At 35.7% G+C, this 20,714-nt stretch overlaps 1 protein-coding gene across 7 annotated transcripts in view; it reads right to left on the reverse strand.

The window, feature by feature from the left end:
- The window catches only part of LOC130239623 (sorbin and SH3 domain-containing protein 1), a 94,832-nt gene that overhangs the window by 13,274 nt on the left and 60,844 nt on the right, over nt 1-20,714 (reverse strand). For 4 of the 7 annotated variants that reach the window (XM_056470899.1, XM_056470893.1, XM_056470895.1 and 1 more), the window contains 8 exons: nt 19,699-19,713; nt 16,688-16,737; nt 11,215-11,390; nt 4,041-4,126; nt 1,060-1,224; nt 875-921; nt 633-747; nt 162-287 (listed from right to left, as the gene is read on the reverse strand). In XM_056470899.1, the coding sequence (XP_056326874.1) occupies nt 162-287; nt 633-747; nt 875-921; nt 1,060-1,224; nt 4,041-4,126; nt 11,215-11,390; nt 16,688-16,737; nt 19,699-19,713 (780 nt within the window). Of the gene's footprint in view, nt 1-161; nt 288-632; nt 748-874; nt 922-1,059; nt 1,225-4,040; nt 4,127-6,765; nt 8,077-11,214; nt 11,391-16,687; nt 16,738-19,698; nt 19,714-20,714 lie in introns of all 7 variants that reach the window. The other 3 variants (XM_056470897.1, XM_056470894.1, XM_056470900.1) reach the window with 2 other exon arrangements.

A 20,714-nucleotide genomic window follows, 5' to 3' on the forward strand; every position in this document is an offset into this window, starting at 1 on the left:
ACTCCAAAAGTCAGTTTCTAAATGTTACTAAATTAAATTAAAACGACTAAAAATAAAACAATAAATATTATGAGCTCACATCAATGATAGCATGTACAGTTAATCCTCTGACCCCTGGACTTAACAGCAAGCTTGGTTAAATTGTTGAAAAAGTGTATTACCTTTCTGAAAGACATTTCAACAGCAGTGTCCCCGGTGAAATTGAATCGAGCAAGAGCCTCTCCATATTCCAACACCTGGACCGGAGCACACTTTTTGGGCTGAGCTTTTTCTGTTGGGGGCACGAGCTGAAGAAATAGAATAACATAGTGTATTGACTATGGTTAAAAATAGTAATACAATATTATATTAAGAGTGTAGTGACAATTTTTTGGTGTATTGATCACAATTTGTATGACACAAAGCCTTAATAACTTATGGTTAAACTATGGTTAGTGTTGTAAAACCTAATCCTGTACTTCCCTGATTTGTACTGTAGTAAAAAACTGTTTTTTTATTTGTAGCAAAGCAATTGACTATTATTATATATTATTTTTTAGTTATATTATACTATTATTATAAAATTATTGATTTTCACTGCAAATCTGAGAGCATATAAGATATATAAAATATTAGTAAAGGATATAAAGTACCTCAACGTAACTCCGTGGAAAAATCCCAACTCTCCCATGATGCTCTCCTTCAAACCAGTTCTGATCGATCTGCCGATAAATGTACACTATATCTCCCTTCTGAAATGGAAGTTCCCTAATAAAAAAGCACCAAAATATAATTCAATCTGTAGTGCGGTCATCAAATTTGACATGTTGTTATTACCAAACATACAAGAGGGTCTTATTAGCATTCTCAGATTTGAATTGAGAAACACCCTTACTTTAAACTTTCTGCTCTGAAGTCAAACCGTGCCAGAGCAGGAGTCCTCTGTGGACCAAAAGAGGCTATTAGCATCATTTCTATAGCACTGCATCTGTTATGCAGAGCAACTGTCTGTGCCGCATATAAAGACTGTCATCATCCAGTATGAGCATTTGAAGCATAGCAAGAAAGAACATTTGTCACCTCTATGGTTTTTCTCTTCTCCTTCTCATTAATAACCAGCAGGTCGCCAAAACGGTCATTAGTAATGAACTGTTGATGAGTCACAACCAGCCCAGCGTGTCTCCGAGCAGCTGTATCTGCCTCTTCCTGCTCTCGCTTCAGCCGTCTCTGCTCTTCCAGAATTTTCTTTAAAACAAACAGGATTTTAATTTAGACATTTAATTGAATCAAAACAAGCTTCCATAAAACATGTAACTCGTTTCACAATCTGACAATCCACTTTATGAGCAGCATATTCATACTGTGTGTGTGCGTGTGTGTGTGTTATAGGGACCAAATTTCCCCACAAGATTAGAAATACCAGTACATTTTGACCTTGTGGGGACATTTTTTGGTTCTCATGAGAAAAACAGCTCATTTATCACACAGAATAAATTATTTTGAGATGTAAAAATGCAGATTGTTTCCTATGAGGGTTGGGTTTAGGAATAGAGTTGGGACAGGGGGATAGAAGATATAGGGCTCTATTTTAACGATAGGCGCAAAGTCTGAAGTGCTTGACGCAAAAGCATTAAAGGCGTGTCCAAATCCAGTTTTGTTATTTGGGGAGGGAAAATGATGCTCTGCGCCATGGCAGATGGTCTAACAGGGTTGTGCTTATTCTCTTAAGGGCTTATGGGTATGTTTGAGCATTTGCTATTTACATGGCGACTTTGTAAGTGGAAAAACTGAATGCTGAATGCTCTCTTTCGTGGATGAGAAAACAGTGTTACGCACTCCACTGAAGACATCCATAAGCCTACATGATTAATTTTGTTTGTTAAGTATTTTTTTCAAAACTATTTCTAAATTCAGTTCTAATTTCCAGCAAACGAATAAATGAAAAATAATACCGAAGTGTCCGAGTTATATCCAAACGCACGTCCTATGCCCCATATGGTCCAAAAGCTGACAGGTGGACAAATCTAAGCTAGTTTTTAATAAAACAAATATAAATATGCATATAATAAATAATACTACTACTACTAATAATAATAATAAAAAGAAGAACATTATACAAAAGCAAGTTGTCATTAATAAACTAAAAAAAGCCCCCGAGATTAAGGCATGGAGGCAGTGGTTTTTATATTTATGTAGATAGTAATAATTTTTGTAATATTTTATTCCTTTAATTTTTATTTTCATTTGTAAAGATATTTGCGTATTGCAATTAAACAACGTGGTGGAAAACGGGAAAACTAGGGTTGCGCTGGTCTGAAAATAGCAACACGTCACGGCAAACACGTCTTGCGCCTTATTGCGCCGGGTGTATGATAAGGCCCATAGTCTGTACAGCACAAACATCATTATGTCTTTGGGAAGTCCCCAAAAAATATATGTACAAGTGTCTATGTGTCAAGACCATTTGAAAATGCTCAGTTTCTTTGGATTCATTTGAATGTTTTGAGTAAACTATCATTTTTGTTTCATTCATTACTCTGACATTTCTTCCCAATTAAAATTAGTCTGTAATTTAGAGCCTTTTATTTTTATTATTTATTTATGTTCTTGAATAAAATTAAATAAAAAGTACTATGTTTTCAAACTGATTCATATTAATATTTACACAACGCAATGCTAATGTTATAATTTCTAAAGAGTTAAAATACATTTTTGGTGAAATAACCCTGACTTTAAATAGTAAAAACATCTGCTATTCTGACAAATTGTAACTTTCTGGAAGAAATTATAAAATAACTGCCAATATTTTAATTTTAAGTTGGAAGCAATATTACTAGTTAACATTTAATTAATATCAATGTTTTTGTAATTTATTTTAAATATTAATTTAGTTAAAAGGCATCCTGATGGCGTAGTGGGTAGCACAATCGGGTAGCCTCAAGAATGTCACTGTTTCGGGCCTTGGCTGGGTCAGTTGGCATTTCTGTGTGGAGTTTGCATGTTTGCATGAGTTTGAATTGGGTAAGCTAAATTGTATGTGTGTGAATGAGTGTGTATGGATGTTTCCCCCTAATGGGTTGCAGCTGGAAGTGTAAAACATGTGTAAAACTGTGTAAAACATATGCTGGATAAGTTGGTGGTTCAGTCTGCTGTGGCGACCCCTGATTAATAAAGGACTAACCCGAAAAGAAAATGAATGAATAAATAAATTTAGTTTAATATCTTTATATAATTTTTTTTATAATTAAACATTTAATTAATATTAATATTATAATTCACATTTAATTAACATTAATAGGAAAATTAATATTTAAATAAAGTTAATATTAATTAGCAAAAATATTAACATTTTACTCAAAGCCCTACCCAATTAATCTGATAAATACAGGAAAGCTGAAATATAACAATCAACAAAAACATTCAAACAATGGTTAAAACAACAACAAAAACTGCTTAAAAACTAATTAAACTTAAATTCCTTGCATTTAATTGATTAATTCAACGTACTATTTATTATTATTATTATTATTATTATTATTATTATTATTATTATTATTATTATTATTATTATTAGTATTATTATTATTATTATTATTATTATTATTATCATTATTATTATTATTAATATTATTATTACCTTTATTTTACCAGGAAAAGCACATTGAGATTAATAATCCCTTTACAAGAGAGTCCTGGCCAAGATTAGGCAGTATTCAGTTCACATGTGTTAAACAAACAATCAAATAAACAAACAAAAAACAAATAACAGGTAACATTATTCATCCATCAAAACGCACAAACAATGACAGTTAAAACTATTCAGAACATCTACAGGCAAATGTTTCAAAGTCCAAATCATTTACATTTATGTTTAATGATCCTTTAAAATCATTATTTCAAGATATTCTCGCTATCAATGATCTCAAATAAACTTGAGAATGTTTATATTGCGTTACATTACACAAGGATGTTTACATGTTGGTCCTGGAAAACAACATAAACATGCTGATTAGGAAAATGATCTGTTTGCAGTAAGAAGCAAATGTCAAAACAAATGGTACCTCTTTATCTCCGTGGCGTTTCCGGACAGCCTCGTCTGTGCTTTCTCCGTGATCTCCTTGGCTTAATGGATGTGAAGAATCTGAGTCTGTTAGATGGGGAAAAAGCAGGAGTCACTTTTCGCTGCTATGATCAGCAAAACCGTACAAAGAAAGTGATTCAAAACAGCTTTGGATCAGGCATTGCACAACACGTCAAATATTGAAAATTTTCTATTTACAAAGTGCATCAGATGAGTCAATGGGCATGATATAGACACTCTGAAGAACACAGCTACCACAAAAGATGATTTAAAAAATTAAATTTCACAAATTTACAATGGCTTACACATATTACATTTTAGAATTGGAATAGTTTATGCATATAAGCATTTTGAGATCTGCAGGATAAGTATAAGCCATGGTTTTTCAAAATAAATCTGCATGCATCAAAATGTAACATAGCGAAAAACTGTACAACAATACACAACATTCTGACATTCCTTTCAAAAATGTCTAATGTATTATGTATAATGCAGTTTTGAAAACAGAAGTGAGACAAACACAAAATTAAAATAAATGAATAAAATAACATAATAGCCATTTGAGTGCACTGGCCCTGACCCTCAAACAAAGTGAAAACATGGTAGAATTACAATTATTTGTCTTTTCCTTTCAAATCAGATCTGTGAAACTGTAAACTACTAATTAGTCAGGCTTTTCTATGTGCATGAAACAGTGAGAAATGTCTGTTTAATGTTCATATTGCATCTGTTTAGTATAAACATGGGATGCCTAAAATATTTTCTCATACTGACAAGAAGATCCTGTAGCAAGTTAGTGAATTATGTGCCAAAATTCCTCACAGTTCACAACTCTTATCACTATTCTCAGGATGGATAAAAGCAGAATTTCTGGTAATGTAGTAATATAGTATAATACATGATAACAGGTTAAAACATGGCACTTAAAAAGTTCTGAACCTTTGCATTTAAAAACTTATGAAACAATGGTGTACAGTGGAGACTGATAAGGATTATATCACTGGAATTTCCACTGAATAGAGTGCAGTCACAAGTTATCTACAATTCTGGCATATTTAGTCAAACAAATTGTCCCAAACCTGCATGAATTTCTTTCTGCTGTGAAACAAAGAAGACATTTTAATGATTCTAGTAACCAAACAATGTTGGCTTCCATTATATGGACTATTAAAAACGTATGTTTCAGATTAATTTTTTTACAGCTTTAAAATAAGCAAAAGGGTGAAGAAACGATTAGTGAACTGAGTGAACTGTCACTATTTATTGCTTTAAACTTGACTCTGAATCAATAGTTTTAATTATACCACCATTTACGATTCAATATAGACCATTGATCACACATTACAAATAAGAAATCAATAGTTAATGATAGTTACTGTATTTAAATCACATGAACTAGTACCAAACAATACTTATACAGCATTTATTAAGCATAATTTCAGGAGTTCACACTTCTGTCTGTTTAGCATGCTGTACCGGGAGAAAACCCTGAGCCCATGATCCTTGAGCCTGGGGCTCCCTCCCATATGCTGGATGAGAGGGGAGTTTGAGCTCAGGTAGGTCTCGAGAACTCCTCTGCTGTTTGTAGCAAATGAACAATTAGGGATTGCTATGAAGAGATGGCTACTTATTAGGAGCACGTCAACGGTGCAAATTTGGATTAATCAAATTAACTTAAGTCGCATGTTTTGTGATGGTGGGAGGAAACCGAGGGTCCCGAGGGCCTAGAGGACTAGAACCAGTGACGTTCTTGCTGTGAGGTAACAGTGCTAACCACTGGGACACTGTGCTACCCATCTAGCAAAGGAGGAGGAGTAGGAGTGGAAGGGGGATTCTTCAAAACGAAGATGACTGTGGTATGGAACTTAGGTTATTTATGGTGACTAAGGAATCGTCTGATTGGTAAGTCATGAATTGGATAATGCAGGACCAGCTGTGATCAATCATAAGCAATTGATCCTCTCGAAATTGGTTTATAAATAAACTTCACTCAACATTTACTTTGCATTCTCAATCTCCAAAGTTGTTCTTGTTAATACTAGATAATGCACTGTGAGTTGAACAATGAACTACTGTGTTCTCATTGACTTTTGCTAACAAAGATGAACAAGTACTGTAATTAATGTCCAGTATTTTTCATTTTTTGTTCATGTTTGTAAATATATTAAACAATGAAACCTTATTTGTAACGTGTTACCAGACCATTCACAAAACAGCGAGTACCTTTGATGTTTTGGAATTTAATTCAGTATTTTTTAAAATTCTTAAACTTTCTAGAAGAGTCTCTTCTGAAAAACAGTTCTTCTATCAATGTAAGTCAATGTTGCACTCTATCTTGGACTTTACCTTGGGAATGTTTTATGTTTACCTCTGGTCATAGTTTGGTGACAAATTCTAGGCAATGTATTACAAAGGCACTAAAAATGTACTACTAAATGGCTGACATGGGAATATGATTTAAAATATGACATGACACACTTTTACACAACAAAACAAAAATATGCCGATCTGGTTGCAAACCACACAAAGTTGGCCACACAGAGCACACGGTAGAAATGAAAAACTAAAGTCACTCAGTGATGACAGAAGAGCAGACAGAAGAGAGAGAGAAAGGCTGGAGGAAGATGAGTGATCACAGACATAGTCATGCCCATAGAACATGAGTGTGGACAATCTGACACTCATGACACTCTCAGTATAGCCACCTTCAGAGTGATCTTTACTGGCTTCTGAGCCCTCCACATCCATTAGGTCATCTGAGTTGCACCCCTCACAGGGAGAGCTTTCTCCATTACTGAGCCTCTCCAGAACCTCCAAAGAGGACAGGCGCTGGGGGATCACAGGCTTGGGCTTCATGGCAGAGAGAGCGCAAGTCTTTTTGGCCTGTTGACTGTGTAGGGACTTGCGTAAGGAAAAAGGAGCAGGTCCCATCAAGAGCAGGTTCCTCGGGGGAGCACATCTCTTCTCCTGCAGGGTGTTGGCCTGTTGCCGCTCATGCCTGAGGATCGTGGTGAACCGCGTGTAGGAAGCCGGGCAAGTGCCTTTACACTTGCTTTGTTTGGTGTGGAAGGGGAAGTGATCGTGGTGATGGTGGCCTGTGGGTTCTGAGGTACCACCGGTGCTTGTCTCTTTGGCAGGATCATGACCGCAACAGTTTTTTTGCTCTAATGTGCCCTCTTTCTCTGAAGGTAAGTCAGTTCTTGAAGTGTTCAGGCACTCGTATGATATTGAAGGCTCCTCATTGGGGAATTGAGACTCTGCATTCATGGCTAGACAGTCCTCGGTGTGTGAAGGTCCTGGCATGACTAGAGTCTCAGCTGACAGAGCCGACTGAAGGAAGCAGGTTGGCGCGGGACTGTGGGAGGGACTTGGATTACTGGGGAGAATGGGCATTGAGGCGGAGCGAGTGGGTGCAGAGTTTGACCGCTGAATGATACGTTCAAACTCCATCACCCGAAATGTGACGGCATCGCGGGGGATCATCTCAGGCCTCTCCATGGTAATGTCATCCCCCGGCTTCTCGAAAAAGGAAGCCAGGCAGCGGACACTACCGTGGGGGCTGGAGCCCAGGGAACTCGGCCTCTGAATGTTGTGCATGTTTCGATAGAGGGTGGAGAACTCAGGTGTGCTCCTTACAGATCCCACAGCGGGTCCATTTTTATGAAGGTTTCTGCTCTCGGGTGAACCATCGCCCTTGCAGGCTGAATTTAACCCGTGGTCGGCATCTGTCGTATCTCCATTTTGAGAGTCGCAGGGCTGGTGATGCAGATCCTCACAGCTGTGTGCTTTGGGACGTTGTTGTGTCGATTCGGACCGTCTTTCCAGGTTCTCATCAGTAGAGTTTGATAGCTTGGGCTTGAACTTGGAGGGAAGGATTTGAGGAATGCAGGCTTTGGTGGCAGACAAGGACTTTTTAGTCTTATATTGAGAAGCTAGAGCATTAGTGGCAAGAACTGAGTGAGCAGTTACAGAAGAGCAGGGTGAAATCATACAGCCATTCCCACCTTTATAATCCACTGGCAGGCATGCAGGGTAACAGAACAAACAGTGCATTAGATTAGATTTGCACAAGCACAAACACAATATTATGCTGGCAAATAATGTAAGAAGCAATTCAATACTCCAAGTTAAGTCTGTTTGGTCAGAGGGTCTGAGTTTAACTATGCAACTCTGAGTTTAACTATGCAAAGTCTAGGGTTGGGTATACATATAATTGTGTCAATTCTGATTCTGTTTTCATTTTAGGATAAAATCTGATTTCTGTCCTTACATATTTCATTCCAGAATCAGAATCGACTTTCAATTCCCAACCCTACTGAAGCTTAAGGGCAGTACTTTTTTTTTTCAAACACGTTAGGTGCAAGCCCCATCACACAGCCAATTTATAGATTTTCATGTCAATCAGTTTTGATTTAAACTCTGGAACAAAACTAAGCCCAAAGCTACATCCTAACTTTACTTAAGCAATGCTGCACATCCTGATAAACAACAGCTTTACTTGTAACCACTATCTGTGAACTGAATCTACAAGTCTGACCTTTTCTTGACAGTTGGCTACCTGATAGACCAAAAAGCCAGCTGTTAGGTGGGGTTTGTGATTAACAGGTTTGGGGGGAAAACATCGTGCCAGTACATCTGGTATTTACCCTATTTAGCGTGGAAACTAAACATTCATTCTAAATTTTTTAGTAACAAAAACACAAGCTACAAAAATGTTAACTAAATATGTATTGGATAAATATATAGATATAAAAAAACTGAACATTAAAAGGAACACATGGAACGCAAAATAAACATTACTTACTCTTAAAAGAACAGCATGTAAAAAAGGTTTGTTTGAAATAATTTATTGACCTGATTCAGACTGAAATCTTTATATTAAATCGTGCATCTTGTAAACATTTTAACACTTCAAGGTGAAGGTAGTTTATATAATGGATTTTACTTCTGGCACATAAGAAGTGGTATAGGAAAATCAGGAAAAGTAACATTTTGTTTTAACTTACAATGACATGAAATGCCACTAAACTTCAAATTAAAGCCTATTTTGCAACATGCATGTCATAATACTTCCTGCATGTCACCAGCTCAGTAACCTCTTTATGCATTAAAGAGACATGAAAGTGCATGTAGCATTTACTATACATTTCCATTTAAGTTTCATACTGTGAAAATCTAAATGAGCCAATATTTTCCCCTTTAACCTCTCAAAAACTCCCCAAAACTGATCCAAGACAGACACCTACTCCCAAATTGCCTATAAGCGCATGTTAGCACAACTAGAGTGCTCCATAAGTCTTGGGATTTCTCACCAAAAGAGCCTCTAGTGTGCTGTGAAGTATGTACAGCTATCCTCAGGAATTACAAACAGAACTGTAATAGTTATTTACAGTATATTACCAAAATTGCACAAAGTGGTCGATGTCTTGAGACCAATATTTTGTAAGTTATGACATCACATTTAAAACAGCTCTGCAAAAGAGGCACCCTTTGCAAAACGAGAGCAACATCTACATGCTTGAGTCTGCTTCTGTGGCTTTATTGTAGTTATGATGAAAAAGACATATTTACTTTATAGGTAAGCATTTTTACATCTTGGAATAAGTTTTCATTGGCTAAAACAGTTGTTGTCCCAAGTACATAATAGAAAATATTGGTTTCAGGACATCAACCACTTGATGACCAATTTGGATTATCGATTAATCACATCTGAAAAACATCTTCAGGTCATGTCAGTTCACAATAATGAAATCACATTTCTATAATAAAAAAAATATCTAAATGAATAGTTCACACAAAACTGAAAATACTATCATCATTTATTCGCCTTTTACTTGTTCCAAAACTGTCTTTCTTCTGATTACAAAAGAAGATATTTTGAAGAAAGCTGTAAACCTATAATCACTGAATTCAATAGTATTTATTTTTCCTTTAATATATGTGATTTACAGGTTTTCAGCTTTCTACAGCTTTTCTTACTAAAGAAAAATCTTCTTTAGTGTTCAACAGAATAAAAAAACTTGATTAGAAACCATCTGAGGGAGAATAAATAGTGAGTAAATTTTTGGGTGAACTATCCCAGCAAACAATTTTGTGTTTAATAGACATCTAATAGACATTTAAAAGTAGACAGCTGTGCTAAAACAAGGCTAAACTTGGGTTGACAGTGAAAATCTAATAGACACCTAAGAATAGCCTAAAACTAGACCAGTCGTCAAATAGACAGATTAGACAGACTTTATATGTGTAGTCATTCATTTCTGTTTATATTGATAGTCTAGTTTTGGCCTGTTCTTGGACGTCTATTAGATTTTCACTGACAGCCCAAATTTAGCCTTGTTTTAGCCAAGACGACCATGTTTAGACGTCTATTAGACATCTATTAGACATCTTTTAAAAACAAAAAATGCTTGCTGAGATCCCTTTAAAAACATAAAAACAGTACTAATTATTAAAATAAATCAAAGAAATTCTTCAAGTATTAAAAGAACCCTGCTTTGCAATCCAACTTCATATTTTATTACGATTCACAAACATAACTTTGTAAAATGTCACAAATGCCTCAACAACAAGACACAAGTGTGCATCGTATGTTCTGCATGCGAAAACATGTCGTCTTGGAAATTCAAAGCAGACAGAAGCAAGAGTTTAAAAAAAGAACAGAGTGGTCAACAAAAGCCCCGGTCTAAACATGTGGGTCACGTTAACTATTAACAGATACAGTCGTCATCTCCCCCTGCTGACCCGCCTCAGGTCAAATGTGCTAGCATTCCTGTTCTGACCTCAGTGTGACAGCTGACCCGCTCATACCTGACCACCCCTGATGACTGCTCTGCCATCAGATCCCCATATTAAACTCTACATCCATCTAAACCTTTCCCCACTGTCCACACCACGGCCCACTTCTAAAATGGCCAGACACCCAACTGAGCCGAACCGGTACGGAGAGAATGACTAAAGGTCAAACCGGACATCTGTTACATGTCAACTGTGGAAAAATTGCCAGCTTTAACAAAACACAGAAAGACAAATGAGCTGTGTTATTTGTGTGGTGCTGTGAAGGAAAGAATGTGGGAAATGCTGATGAGGAAGAGGCCAGATTTCCTTCAAACTCATTTCGAAACTGATTCTCAAAGAACGGACTGGAAGCGTACCTTTGGAAGAAGTGCTGGGGTGGCGTTTGTTTAGCGCTCTCAGGCCCTGCAGTGGGATATCGCCGCCCTCCAGGACGCTCTTGTAAATGTGTCGTTCACATTCTGGAGCTGCCGGCCCGCTGCCGGACGAGCTGTCCTTCTTCTCCGCTTCACCGTCACTCGCTTTACAGGATGAGCTGAGCACAAATAGAGACTTGCATAAATCATCATCCTCACGCGACATGGCTGAGAAGAACAGAATGCTAGGGCAGTGTCGTATTTACAGAACACTGCTTGTCATTATAAGCAGACAGAAACTCTGTACCTTAAAATATGTCAAATAATGTATACAATAATATTTAAATATAAGTATTAAAACTGATTTACTTCAGCACAACTAATCATAAATTACTATAATTATAATAATAATAATTATAATAATAATAATAATAATAATTACTAGTAGTATTATTATTATTATTATTATTATTACTATTATTATCATCATCATCTTTATTACTATCGTTACTCACATACTGTAGATATTTTATGTTTTTGATTTGTTTTTTCTTTAAAAATGTTTATAAACTTAAAAGATCTATTCACCCAAAAATGAAAATTCTGTAAAAAAAACTCTAAGAACAACTTTGTTTGCCAATAGAATGTTCTAACAATGTTTCTTTGTTCAGGACCTATCCAGTCTATGGAGGATGAGGGAGCTCTCAGATTCCATTTAAAACTATCTTGATTTGGAGATAGTTTGAAGGTCTCAGGGGATTGAAAATCAGAAATGCCCATACTCAGTCGTGGAGGGTTGGTGTCATGCAGAGTTTAGCTCCTACCCCAATTAGACACACCTGAACCAGCTGATCAAACTCGTTCTAGGTTTTTCCAGCCCAAAAGCAGTCCAAAACCCACCCTAACTTTAAAAAACGCCCAAAATATTAGATTACAATTTAGTTTAACTTTAATTTATTTACATCAAAATTATTCTAGTTACTTTAACTGTTATAACCATAACCATTGTTAACCATACAACAACCAACACCAGCAGCCACAGAACCACAACATAACCAGATCACATTGAAACACCACCTCTCATCCACACACTGCACTTCTTGTGTAGATTATACTACCTATTAGAGTATGTTTTACTTTCAAAATGGGGTATAAATTCATCCCATTTGGTGTTTTAAATTATTTTGAGCATAACTAGGTGCTGCTTGTCAATCAAACAACAATTTTTCTTGTTCTTACGGTCAATTGCGGAAAAAATGATAGATAAAAGTGTCACGATAAACCAATGTGAGTTTAACTGCAGGCACTGAAGGGGAGTCAGATTTTGATATTTTGAAACAAATTTTGAACTTTCCTTCCCCTCCTCTTACGGATGGGCCCACGTGATTTGCACTATGCACTGGTCACTATTAACTGAATGGAGCACACAGTTATGTTTTAAGTTGCATATAAAATTTTTGTTTCAAAACTGCCCAAATTGTGTCAACTCACCTATGCTCACCTAATTTTTACCCGGACAATTAAATTCAAAACTGCTCAATTGGCGGGAAATCGCCTAATCTGGCAACACTGGCTGTGTTGAAGAAAGTTGGACCTAAACTTTGCAGAACACCTCCAGAACCAAGTTTGAGCACCCCTGAATAAAATGGTTTATTTAATTTTACAAATGTGGACAAAATAAATGACTTTTTAAATTAAGACTTAAACACTAGTCAAACCAGACTAAACCTGCTTAAAATGTTATTAATATTTTAAATATCAAAAAACAACAACAAAAAACTACTACTGCTATTATTTTTCTTTTTATTCTTATTCTTATTATTATTATTTATTAGTCTTGGGGGTTTTAAGTCAGCCTGTGTTTGCTCTTTGATATAGATGAGACAGCACCAGCTGCTCTGGCCCTTATCACAACATTCCTGAGGGGCCTGTGTGGCATCCTTTAAAAAACATGCTGAAGCTTTCCACATGTAGCCATTCCTCACTGTGTGCTCACAGGAAGCCATAAAGGAGTTATTTAGGGATGCACAACTACAGTAAGTTTTCTTTTGTCAGGTCTTCCCATGTTACGAGCTCTAGTCAGTCTTTAGTCACAACTTTTACAGCTGCTGTATGTTGATATAAGAAAAATGATAGCATGTCAAGCTTATTTAACAATATGATACTTTACTTTGTATCATATGTATACAAAGTAAAGTATATATATGTATATATATATTGCTATGTTAATAACAGCTCAGATTACAGTGCTAGTTGTTTAAAATTAGTCTAAACTTTCAAAATGATTGTCATGGCTGTTACTTTGAAGAACATTTAACAACCAAACTTTACATTTTAATGTTTTTAAATAAAATAGGGTTCTTTAGATTGTTATAAAGTTATTTTAGCTAAGAAAAGCATGTTTCTTATAGTTTCTAAAACATTCTTTGGGGAACTAAAATGGTTCTTCAGTGGGATCACACACTTTTGGAACTTTTTTATTATTTCTAAGTTCCACTGTCTGAATAAAGCCTCGAAACCAGACCGGAAAAAAGTCCAACAAAACTTAAATTTACTGGTTAACACAAATAACTCACAAGTAATTTTGGAGGGAATTTTAACCATGACAAACATTCGCAGACAATACTCCCATACATCAGCGCTCTGATTCACATGGAATCATATTAAAAGTTACTACTTAACATGCCAATAAAATCTTAAAGGCATTAGCATACTTTCCTACCTTTTCACATTTGGAAACAATAAAACAGCCATTATTCAACAACATGTACAAGACACTGTTCTTTATGGATTATTCCATCACACTGCACATGTAATAAAGCGTAGATGAATGACATCACTCCTGGGATGTATGGGATGCTTTCCGGCGGAGCGGTGTGAGGTGAGCTCACGTCATTCCAGACCCTGCTGGCTCCAAACTCACGAACCTGAGCAGCTGCCTGACAACTGATGGTCTTACCAGATTTATCTGACCATTACTAAAGCTGAGCAAAGTGTTCTCATGCTGTCCGGCTCCAGGATCTGCTTGCCATAAAGCAGAACTATGTTTCTCTCAGGGTTATATACTTACTTTGGGTTTGTCTCGCAGACATTCCTAAAGTCATGAGAGCATATTTTTGGTTTAGTGTTTTGGCTGAACACTAGTTGGCCTCCTGGTTTATAACTGAACCATGTGGCTTTTGATAAAACAATAAACTCCACATCCAAACATTAAAAATATCTTCGCACCACTGAGAAGTCCGCTAGGCTGAAAGCATTTGCGGCGGATTGTTAAGAGAAATGAAAATACCACTGAAGATTTATTTGCTCATTTACATGCTCATTTGTATGTTTTACCGGTACATTTTTGGCGAAGAAAACAGGGAAAAATGTTAAACTGATTTAACTAATGAATATATTTGTTTAATGTTCAAATTCCTAGTTTTTCCCCCCTTAAGAATGCTTTTAAAGTAGGCTTCCATGACATTAAATTGATTCTATTTTTGTTGGGCATGCTTTGCTTGATATTTCAGATGTTTTTTTTAAGCAAATATTAACATTAAGATCAAAATGTTTTACCCACAGGCACAATGCACTATTTGGAGTATCCATGTAACGATGTGTGACAAATTATAAAAAATAGGGATGTTCAGATCCGATCACGTGATCGGAAATCAGCCCGATCACACAGTTTCAGACTCGATCGGAATCGAATATATATGTATGTACTATATATATATATATATATATATATATATATATATATGTATCCTCATTATTTTTTAACACATCCATAGTTATGAGGTGGCACAGAGTGTGGCATGACATCACTTTGTTGCAGGGACTCTATTGGTTAAATGCCTTTTTATTTATAATGTACAGCAATGATCCAAAACCTTTATTGTCAGTCATGTTCAGGTAAAGTCAATATTGATGAACATCTCTTGGTCCTAACAAGACCATATATTACAATCTGTATATTAGATATTAAGCAGTTTATCAGTTGTCGTAATTAACCCGTTGGATGCAGGAGAAATAGTCTCCCACTGTGGCACTTTTATTTATTTATTTATTTATTGTTTACATGCCTGCTGGGCATTTAAAGTTGCAGTGCTATTTGTATTTGTATATATTTAGAATTGATGTTATTTATTACTTGATTGTTTAAGCTACCTCACAGAAGTGCTCAGTTTGTTAACAGAGTTGTTGAATGTTAAAATAAGATGAATCAAATAAAAAATAAGGAACATCCTGTATCTGTTTCTTTGCTCTTCCTTAAATCTTTTTTTTTTATGTATTTTAAAAGTATCGGATCGCGTTTCGGTATTGGTAGATACTCAAAATCGCTCGTAAACCTGATCAGGACATCCCTAATAAAAAAATATAATACAAATTAATAATTATAAATAGAAGTTTCCTGAATTCTTATTTTGTGGTTTCTTATATTATTATGGAATTGTTATAATTATAATTATTATTATGGTCATACTTTATTTTGATGGTCCGTTTGTTACATTGCATCTACACGCCATCTAATTCTCATTAGATTATAAGTAGACTGTTAGGTTGGGCTTAGGGTTAGTGTAAGTTGACATGTTTTTGCTAAGTTTCTTATAGTCAGTTAAATGTCTGTTTAAGGAGCAGTCTCAACAGATATTAAGCAGACAGTCTACTGATACTCAAATAGACCATCAAAATAAAGAGTTACCATCCTTTTTATTATTATTATTATTATTATTATTATTATTATTATTATTATTATTATTATTATTATTACTATTATACTTATGTTACAATTTCACAAAATATCTACTTTTCAGTGTAATTGTCTCCTAAAAAAGAATCACTCGTAAGTTACAGGATAAAATAATTTGCATAACAAATAAATGTAAACAAATAAAAGTTTTTATGGTGGTAAATTATATTAAATTATAAAAAGACATAAATATTTGAAAATAAAGCTAGATCTTTTTATTTATTTAAACAGGTCTTCAATTATAAAGACATAATATCATTTTCACATCAATGTTGTGAAGGTGCGACCACACTAAATATCAAATCTGCAGGATAAACTGTCAATAACTAAATTCACTTTCACAAGGAGCACGCTAAGAATTGGGGGATTTCTGCTCACAGAATGGGTGGAGGTACAAGGTCCCTTATCTCTCATAAAAAGACATCCAGGTCTTATTTTCAGCCACCAGTCTTAGAACAAAACAAATCATCACACTCTCCATGACCACGAACACACACACATACATACATCACACGAACACATCGACAGGACAGCCAGCATTGCAAATGGTCGTTCAGGAAACAGCAAAAGGAAACGAGGGAAATCTCCAGAGCCCCTGTGACAGCTCTGTCTGAGAATACATGCGGGAGAGCAAGACTCACACACAAACACACACCCACATGTAACAAGGGCGTCAGAAAATGGTGGAGAGGAGCATATGTGAGAGGGAGAGAGAGAAAAAACAAATGAGTATAGACTTACTATTGCTGTAGGTCGGAGGATGTTTCCAGGGGGCTGAAAGAGGGGGCACTCTGCAACAAACCAAACAAAGAAGTCATTGATAGCTCCAAAGGCTTGACTCTCTGGCAGCTGGAAAGGGAGAAGGCGCATTAGTCAGTCAGGCTTGCGAACGTCTGCTGCCTCCAAAGCTCTGAAACTCTTAGGTCCTCCGGACGAAGCGTAGCGTGGACAAGTAAGCAAGTATTTTGGCCTGCATGCAAGTTAGCGGGGAAAACAAGCGACAGGGAGTGAGGGGTGGGATTAGCAGGGGATGTGAGGGGCGCCCATTTTGGGAGGGGGCTGTCAGTGCTTCCACCAATCGGCTGCCGTCTCTCGTCGAGGCTCTCTTTTGTCTGCTATTGAGTCACTCTCATTACTGGCCGGCCAGACAGGGAGACAATTAACCAGCTGGTGCAGGAAGCGGGCCAAATTACATGGGCAGACCAAGACGGACGCTCAAATAGATTTACACACATATATATTGAGGGTATCACGAGCGACAAATCGGACATGATGTACAAAAATCACAGGGGTGATATTAATAGCATAGCAAAGGAAGTTCACATAATGTATGTAGTAACTGAATGAGGATTATGTAATAAGGGATCAGGAAATATAAATTCCTGTCATTGGATTACGGTTTTAAATGCTCATAATCAGATTGTGGCTATAATGCACATTATTCACATATTATTTTTAAAGAAACCCTATGGATGGCCCACTATATAAATTTTCTAACCTACAAGTAGTTAAAAACTATGTCTTATATTTTCTTCAGTGGCAACAGAAGTAAGAGCCACTTGATGATGAGTAAATAGTAAGTACATTATCATTTTTGTGTGAACTACCCCTTTGTAAAATATGTATGAAATTAAAGAACAAACAAATTAAGAAAATCAAACTAAATCGAAGTTGTTTTGGAGATTGTTTAAGCTTGCTTTAAATAGAAAACACTTTTGAATTGCATTGGTCTGTGGTTATATACAGTATAATAGGTGTGTGTGGCTATGAATTGTAAATCTCCTCTGGCTCATTTTCTCTGTTTGGTTATTCAAGGTCAAATGTCTACTAGTATAAACATAAACACTGAAGAGCTGCTTTATAGTATGAGTTGAAAGCAATATAGACTAACTTGTTTTCTTTTAGGTTTAATACTGTAATGCTGCTTACTGTAACCCAAAAATTCACATTTATTGCTACTCATTATTATATTTTCAAGTCTTTAGTGACCCAGACCTGTATATCTATCACAGATGGATTTTTAATTGCTGTAATAACATAAAGCTATCCAGATATTTTAATAAAAATTACAAAACAATAATATATTTGACATATTTTGCCACTTTTAGAACTTGTGTTTAAGAGATAAAGCAATCCATTACATGAAATATATACTACTTGAAGTAACATGACTGGAGTGCCAAAGTGCATTTTCAATACGTATATACACTGCCAGTCAAAAGTTTGAGGTCTGTTTTTTTCCGTTTTATTTTTTTTTTAAGAAAATTATTCTGTTCATCAAGGCGGCATTTATTAAATGTAAAAAAAAAAAAAAAGTTGAATTGTTAAATATTCATTAAAAATTTAAATAACTGCTTTCTTATTGTATGTAGTTTCAAATTAAATTAGTACTCCAGTCATTATTGCTTTTATTTCTATTACCATTAATAATAATGATAAGAATAATAGTAATAATAATAATAATAATAATAATAAATATAAGAGTGATTTCTAAAGGTGTGTGTGTGTGTTAAAAGTTATGATTTATGTATAATGGATAAAGCAATCTATTATTTAAAAAAATTGCTATGTACAGAAAATATAAACTACTTGAATTAACTTGACTGGAGTGCTAAAGTGCATATTTGATATATATACTCACATCACTATTATCAGATGCTTTCTTAAATAGTCTTTTCTCACTGATATGAGAAAAAAACTGGACAAAGATGTTACATATTCATATACATATGCAAATAATAACATATTTCATATTTACACACATCCTCTTAACTGCATGGGTGGCACAGTGGTGTATACTACAGCCCATGAATTCTAAACTTCTTTTCACCCCTTAAAAAGAACAGAAAGGAACCTTTTTACAGTTTTCACAACTCACAATAAAAACCTCAAACTCTAGTTGGGAAACCTTTGAAGTTTTCTATTTTTTTAATATTGTTTTCTTAATCTAGAAGCAATCAAAAAGTAGTCTAAATACTTTGCCTAAATCGTGGAATCTAACATATGTAATTTGTAATCAGTTCCAGACTACAATTAACCAGCCCTGTGTGCCCTGAGCCAATAAGGATAGTGTCTGTTATTGCCGGGCAGCAACTCTATGGCAGATCAGAGAGAGCCATTCACCGGGACGGCTTGTACTCCCCCTCGCATTTCGAATGGTTTAGAGACGTCTAATTTTAGGCCGCTGTTTCTGTTGCTTTTCCCCAACTGCACGTCACAGATGGTAAATATAGCATGGCAGCACACCACCAAAGGACAAAAAAAAAGCACAAGTGGTGTTTGCAAATACGATTGCACAATCCCAGCCTTCAGAAAAATGCCACATGCATGCCAGCCCCCCACAGCCCCCTCTGGTGACCCACAGAGGAAAAGTTCAACTCCTGACCGCAACATGTTCATCCCATCGGTTGCTGGGGTAAAGAGGATCACGAATAACCTTCGCCAGTGAACACAGGCTTTGTGTTTGAATATCGCTCTATTTATACAGCGTCATGTTCTAGAAGTTTTGTTTCCCGAGGAACACCCAGTGACATAACAAACCACTATTACGTGTGCAAAAGTGGCCATTAGTATTTTGGTTCCTTTTTTCCATTTTTTCCCTTTAAAGAAAACAGCCAGCACAGCATCCCAAGAGGCTTTCGCACGAGACTTGGCACAGATTACGGGGAAAAGCAAACAGGAAACATGCATGAAAGCCTTATCTTAAGTGGCACGCATCTTAATCTAAATCATTGTGACAGCCAGGACAATACCTTAGTGTGATGGAGCTGTTGAGATGAGATGATAAGAAAGTGAAATTATGGAATTAGAAGACATATGACCACTGTTTCTGGCATTATTGAGTACACAAAACTTCTGAAAAGAGTTTTAAGGCAAGATACTGCAGGTGAAGTGAGTATAGAATAAAGTCAGGCAAATTAACTCACAGGTTGATTGATTACATTAAGAATTGCAAAGATTTTTTGTATTACAAGTTTTCTAAAAATGTTTAGATATGCAAATAAGCATTGTATAATTAAATTTACACTAATCCCCTTACATTTCTAGAATAATAAATCTGGGCTGTGTTTTCTGGATAACGTTGTCTCTTATCAGGCTACGAACACTCATCATATCTAAAGGTATAGCATTTCTTGCTGTGTTCCTCAAACTCTAACTTAAAGAAGTTGCTTAAGTTCTTCAATAAGACGTTGTGTGGTGCTGTCCATGCAGGTGCTGCTGAATTGTTTGATTTGGATGTTGAAACTGCGAGAAACTGTTTACTTAATCCCAATCTGTTTTGCTCTTGCACAATATTTATGTTCTATTTTTTTTAACTCATCAGGGAGATGCTATTAAATGTAGGGTATTGCATTCATATTTAAATGGGGACCATGCTTTAAATTTACTTTAGATGTTTTGTCATGTTCTCTTTGAAAGCTGAAACATTTAATACTGTCTATACAGATTTTATACATCTTACTCTCAAGCCTCGATCCATCATCAGAGAAATCTGACTTTCTCCCATTTGCTTTTAAATTCTTGCCACAGTGGGATATGGGATTTTAATAATGCATGAATTAAATTTGACTGAAATTCTTACTTGTATTGAAATATTTAGCATTTTGTTTGTGATAATAATGCTCTAAAAATGACATATGTAGCCTATATAGCGGAAAAAACAGAGAGAGGAGCCGTAAGAAGCTGGATTTCGGGGCTGATGATCTCTGCTGTGTTTGTTTCAACAAAGTCAAGCAACGCCTAAAAGCTGTGTTATCATTATTAATAA

Source organism: Danio aesculapii, chromosome 13 (assembly GCF_903798145.1).
Source record: "Danio aesculapii chromosome 13, fDanAes4.1, whole genome shotgun sequence".
Lineage (NCBI taxonomy): Eukaryota > Metazoa > Chordata > Actinopteri > Cypriniformes > Danionidae > Danio > Danio aesculapii.